We start from the raw sequence: 6,834 nt of genomic DNA on the forward strand, positions 1-6,834 counted from the left end.
TATTTTGGTTTTAACTCACTTTATTTTTAGATTTTACTTCAATTTACTTTTACTATTTTTACTGGTTGTTTGGTGCAGATAGCCTTGTTGCTTTGTGCCATAAAACACCAAGCAACCAAATGCCTTACAGCTTTTGAAAGTCAGATTTTTTTTAAAGTTTGAGATGTCACACTTATTTCAAAAGAACTTCATTTTAGTTACAGCTTTCAGCAGATATATTGCTTTATGTTGAATACATGTTTATGATAATTACTCTGCAATCATTTGGAAGATTAAAGGTGCATGTTTTGGCTATGCAAAATGTTTGGTTTATCAATAATTGATGTTTTCTTGTGAATTCCTTTAAAGATCCACACAACAAAAACATTGGTCTTGTTGAGCTTTGTTTTGTAAGCTGTTTTTAATTTCACATGTAGGTGACAAAGATATGGGTGAAGTTGATGTAGATGTTGAGGCAATGTTGGAGGCTCCATATAAAAAGGTGAGTTATCTCTTGATGTAATACATAGTTTCTTGAATTGAAATTTTATGTAATAAAGTCAGTTTCTTTCACTAACTTGTTGCCACAGTTAGATGTGATTCTAGAACAAAATTAAACTTAATGTCAAAGCTTAAATTTTGTTGCTTTTATTATGTACACAGTATTTACTAAATCATCTGACAACAGTTGGATGTCTCAGCAAAATGTGTTTGGTTCAGCATTAGCTACTGGATATACAGATGTCATTAAAAGGTTTGAAGTAAAGACTGGTGAAGTTAATGTTATATTTTGTACTTTTTATTGATATAATTAATCAAAAACTGTTTTATGTTAACCATTTAAAATCTACTCTTACAGTAGTTCTGTTAGTCTTAAAATAATACACAGAAAGCAGAAGCTTTTATAGATTAGTAATTAAAATGTATATCACAATCTTCCATAACTACATTCATTTAACATCTAAGATGCATTATTTTAGTCAAGGCTTCTTTTTTTATGCTGAGCTTGCTTATTTATCAGAATGAAAATATTCTTTCAATTTTATTTGACACTGAACTTTCTAGTAAGAAGTAAAATCTATCACATAATACTCTTTCCTTCACTTTATAACATACTTAGCCACCTGTAGGAAGTATTTTTATGTATTTTTAGTGAACTTTACATATGTTAAAATTTTAATAATTATCCTTATTTTGTTCGAATATGATTAGGGATGTCCCTATTAGTTATTTTGAAGTTCATTTGTTGTATTATGAAATTAATTAAGCAGAATTAGTTGATATTTCTAAATTTTCTGTTACATATATTTTCTGTCAAATCACTAAATTGTCAGGCTTAGGCTTAACACAATATGAGACAGATTATGGTCTAGCATGGAAATGAATTGGAAGGATTGTAATGAATTTGACTGCATTTTATGAAGTTTCAAAGGTGTTCACTGAAGGGATTACTTAATACAAGGAAAAGCAAATTACCCTATTAATTGGAATTGGACAATTATTAGTAACATTAATCAATAATTAGCTGATGTTTTCTTATTGGCTCATTCTCAACTTTTAATGATAAATAGTAGCTGTTAAACAGCTACTGTTATTATACAGTGTTATTCTACAGACTGGGAAAATTGGTTCTTATTAATTATTTTTGGATACATACACTTCAAAATAGTTTAGCACCTAATTGAAGTCAAATAAGGCTGATCTTGTTTTCTGCAATGTTATTACAAGAAAGGATATATTTAAGGCTTTTAGAACATGTTCAAATTATGTTGCTGTTTTCAAAGTTTTAAATTTGCTAAGTGTTATAAGAAACTGTTGAATTTAATTATTTTTAACATATACTTCTAATATCTAATGATCGTGAATTATTTGTACTAGAGCTAAGCAACAAACATAAGATTTGTAGGTTACCTGATTCATTGACAAGTAGTTGGGAAATTCAAATAATCTTATACTAAAATTAAACAAGAGGGAATCCTCAATAGCTGTAGCACTTGAAATTCTGTTAGGCAGGATTAGAGTAAGTTAATTTGTGAGAGCTTTGTTTCCATTTTTATTAGCTATATTTTTGTGTGCCAGCAATACCAAGCATTTTATTGATCATCAGGATATTTACCAGCCTACTTTCAAATTGAAATTCTTATAGGCAGGATTAGAATAAATTAATGTATTATACCTTGGGCATGGCCAAATGCATCAGTTGAAAGGGTGTGACTTCTTGAGTCCAAAACTGTAATTAGATCTGAAATCGGTGAAGAGATGGTGGAACTATGAGCTAAAAGTTTGTACATGAAAATAAAACAAAAATAAATGCAGAACTGTTCTATGAGCCACTCAACCATGGCTAAAAACCTGGAAGAGCAGGAAATATTAGTTAGGGTTAGTGGTTTTGATATTTTGTAATTTACGTTGCTTGAATAAGCGACAATGGAATTTATATTAATACAAAAGATAATTCTCAATAGCAGAGGCACTTGAAATTCTTTTAGGCAGGATTAGAGTAAATTAATCTATGAGATCTTTTTTTCCTTTTTATTAATCATATTTTTGTTGCACGAGCAATACTAGGTGTATACCCGATTCAATTGTATTACTTAGCAGGATCTCTACTAGCCTACCCTCAAATTTAAATTATTTTATGCAGGATTAGAATAAATTAATCTATGAGACCTAGGGCATGGTCCAATACATCAATGGAAAGGGTTTGACTTCCTGAGTTCAAACTGTATTAGATCTCAAGTTGGTCAAGAGATGACAGAGCTATGAGGTAAAAGTTTGTACTTGGGGGAAAAAAAAACCCTAACGAACTTGGAGCCCTTCCATGAGCCACTATGCCATGGCTAAAAAAATTTTATTTGTTTTTCATTTTGTTATTAAAGTAGTAAATGGGAAATTTAATAACTTGCTATAAGTTGTGTCACGTAGGAAAGATTAACTCGTCAAGATTTTATTCATAGCAAAAATCATGACTTTTTCATGTAACACTAACATTACTTGACTAAATAAAAGTGTGTGTGTAAGTTCAAATCTTAAAGGTCAAATTTCAACCATGACGGTGGCAATGAACAATTTATAATAAAAAGGCTATGAAGAAGAATCTTCATTGAATGTTTTAATAATATAATAATTTGGCCTAAGGCACATGGTCTTATCACTGAATCAGGATATATGAAAATGAGAGATTTCATTAAAATATAGTAATTCTGAATTGTATTACTTATGTATGTACAACAAAGTGATTCTTGAATTTATCATTTGAATTGAATGGCATCTAAAAGTAATTGGCAATGCACAGTATTCACATGTTAATAAATGTTTTTCTGTCAATTTTTTGTTAATGAAACAAATGACATACGAGACCTTGTTATTGAAATATTACTTGTAGAATAAAAACTTTGTTACTTAAACTTATAAATTAGTTTTTATTTTTGTTCATTATAAAATTGAACATTATCACATTTCTTACAATGTTCTGCTCTGTCTTGTAGACCCATCTTAATAAGCCTGGCTATTAATCTGTTATCAAATTCTACCCAGCCCTACCTATTTGTATTCATTTTCATAAATTTACACCAATTCTTAAATAACACCATACTAAAATATCTGAGGAGTTGTTCCCAAACCTACTGTATTTCAAATTTCTAAGCAACAACACAAAAATAATAAATCTAGAATACAGTCTACGTCCCAAAATACTACCTCTTACTTTCCAATAGTGTACAAAGGATGTTGACGTCAATGCAGTTACATTCAACGAATCAATTATTCCCACATGGGACTTGGATATTTGGAATAATTGAATATAGTAATAAATGGAAGCATACATTTTCTTCAATTACCCCAAAATAATATTGAGAAATCATAAAGGCAATATTTCGATTACTTAGTTGGAATTAGTTTGGATTAGTTGACTATTTTTTTGACGTTAATTGATTTAATCATGATTTTGATTAATCAGTTATTTCATAGGTAATCGATTATATCAATCAAGTTAATCACCCAGCTCTACAAATAGGTGTAATAACACTTCAATAACTTAACTTGGAGCTTTGAAGGATTGACAGTTACTTTACAAATTCCTTTGAAGCTATCTTGATGCTTTTTTTCTCATCTTATTTTATGATAAAATATTTTCAACAGCTCTATTCATTTCTTGTGTTTGTTATACTTCTTGAATGGTTAAGTAACTTTTCATAATTCATTCCAAAAACAATCATGAAATTAATAAAGTATTCTAATGTTATAGATTTTAGAATTCTTTTGTTAATTGGTAATTCATGAGAACTTTAAAAGTAGTGAAGGAATCTAGTGAGTTGAGTGGCTGTGTGTGTGTGATCTCATATCAAACATAGAAAATATGGCAGAGTAGTACTTTGATGCCAGTTTTAATATGTCATGAAGGTTTTGCTATTGAGATTTTTTGCAATAATTATCAGAAATCAGAAAAATTCTCTGAGGGTGCAATAATAATTCAAATGAAGGAACCATGTTCCTATTCATTATAAATACTGGTGATGTAGTTATGCATACACTGGGGCCTTGCTATAATGTGGCCCATAAGGTTTGTTTCTTGAGACCATGTTATAGGTGAAACCATATTATGAGTTCCTTTCAAAAGTGCCAAGACAGTAGACAGAATAATACAGAACTACAGATACACTGACTGAAATGACCTCATAAATGGATAAACTATTTGACCTGATGTAAACTGACTTCTGTTAACAAAATGAATGACGGGGAAATTTCATTGGCTGATTCTAAATCTAACTACATGTTTTATTATCAAAAATTTATTATTGAAATAACAATGAAGGTGTAACTGATAATACAACAGTTAATAAAAAACTTTTGAAAAAAGTTTTGTCAATTGTGGAGCATTTATACTTTAACAGTTTTTGACACAATTTGAAAAAGACTGGATATACCTTCTGAAAAAATATATTTAAATGAAAATTTGGGGTCTAAGAAGGACTCGTATTGTACCAAGTTCCCTGCTATAACAGGTTATGTAATAGCAGGGTCCCAGTATGTTTATTGCTTGAAGTATAGAGCATTATTCGTGATTGTTTTCTGTAAGTTAGTGCAAAAGACTATTTTCTTGTATTGTGTTCTCTTCTGTTGTTGAGTGGACTATTATTGTATTATTTGGTAAAAATAATGCCAAAATTAGTCCATGTAACATAAATTAATGTATTTCTTCGATAACATTTTTAACAAACTACGTTTACCTTGACACAAGTTGTAGGCCTAAGATCACAAGCAGAACTTCGATATAAACTGACAATACTTATTTATAAGCTTTTCAACACATTACAGACTGAGTAGAATGCAATAAGAACACTTTGAACATCTGCTAATAATATGTTTCTACAGTCACAAATTTTTTGAACAAAAAAGTCTTTTCTAGACATGACCAATGCTTCCCTAAACATAACACTCTCCAACTTCCAAGTTCTTACTAAGGGTGCTTGAGTGTGAAATTTTAATGAAAAAGTGGATATTGTAGTGTTCTTTTAATAAGTAAGAGAATAGCTTAATTCTAGTGCCTTGATGGGTGCTATTAAACTAAAGATATTATATAAAATAAATATTAATTGATTTTCTATACATTTCTTTTCAACTCCTTCAGAGTAGAAGTTTATATAATAAAAAGGTTTTATTTATTAATTTTAGATATAAAAATTTAAAACTTAGATTTTGGTTAGTTCAGTGTGCTCCAAATAAAAACATCATTGTTTGTGAATTTTGTAAGTTTTTTTTTTTCTGAGCATAATATAGCACTCATAAGAAAATTGAAATAGTTTTGAACAAAACAAAAGTAATTTGAATCTCATAATATCAATACAAACGTAGTTTATTAATTTTAGTTAATCCCTGTTTTTCAACCTTAGTTGTCATGGTGTGAGATAATCGCCAATATCTCAGCTTTGAGAAGTCTTAGGCTAGTAATTTAAATATGTATTTAAAGCTTTTGTTGCTCTTTTCAACCATATGTCTGAATATTGCTTCCAGTTCATTGGCAACTCAAATAGAGAGCAAAAGTTTAGCTTGTTAGTATTTTGTTAGAAGAAAAGATTATTATGAAAACTTCTGCAACAATTACAGTCCTGATTTTTTTTTATAAAGTTGTGAAAGCTCCATGCTTAATTTGAAATATATTTTATTGTTTCATAACCCTGAATGTATATCTTACAGCTTATTTGTTTAATAATTATTTTCTCATTATTGACATAAGTACAGCCCTATCACCTTCGTTCATGCCAAAGTGTTATTTTTGTAGGCTAGTACCATTTTTTGTTCACTACATTTTCAGTGTTTTAATTAATATTCAAGGTACATGTTATTTACATTCAGTACCTTTAAGTACACAAATGCTATTTCTCACTTGACTTTGTACCACACTACTTTTTCCAGGTATGGTTTAAGTTAAGTTATGTAGATCATTGATGTCTATGTCATAGAGGTCGAGATATGAAGCAATACCACATCCAAAGGATGAGGCATTTGATCGCAGTTCTCAACCTCTATGAATATGCATGTATATAAAATACAGCATAATTGATATAGGCTTGGTCAATTTGACCGACCACGTGACCTTGTACTCGTTTAAAGTCTTTATAGATTTAATACTTATAACTCTCAATATAGTGGGAATATCTTCAAGAAATTGGGTAGTCTTTCTATTAACTTTTTCAGCACGGGCTCGGTCCCTGGAACCAACCTCATAACCATTTTGAGCTTATAATAGTTTTCAAGCTATAACTTTTAAATGTTAATGAAATTTGTCAAATTACCAGTAAACATTATAATGCTTTCATACGGCAAATATCAATTTTTGTTATTAAGTCTTAAGGT

At 29.5% G+C, this 6,834-nt stretch overlaps 1 protein-coding gene across 2 annotated transcripts in view; it reads left to right on the plus strand.

Moving 5' to 3' along the window:
- LOC106457915 (RNA-binding protein 39-like) overlaps positions 1 to 6,834 on the plus strand; it is a 74,320-nt gene that overhangs the window by 15,833 nt on the left and 51,653 nt on the right. For both annotated transcript variants that reach the window (XM_013917362.2, XM_022383993.1), the window contains exon 2: positions 417 to 481. In XM_013917362.2, the coding sequence (XP_013772816.1) occupies positions 428 to 481 (54 nt within the window). In that variant the 5' untranslated portion in view covers positions 417 to 427. The remainder of the gene's footprint in view (positions 1 to 416; positions 482 to 6,834) is intronic.

This window comes from Limulus polyphemus, unplaced genomic scaffold (genome assembly GCF_000517525.1).
Source record: "Limulus polyphemus unplaced genomic scaffold, Limulus_polyphemus-2.1.2 Scaffold391, whole genome shotgun sequence".
NCBI classification, from domain to species: domain Eukaryota; kingdom Metazoa; phylum Arthropoda; class Merostomata; order Xiphosura; family Limulidae; genus Limulus; species Limulus polyphemus.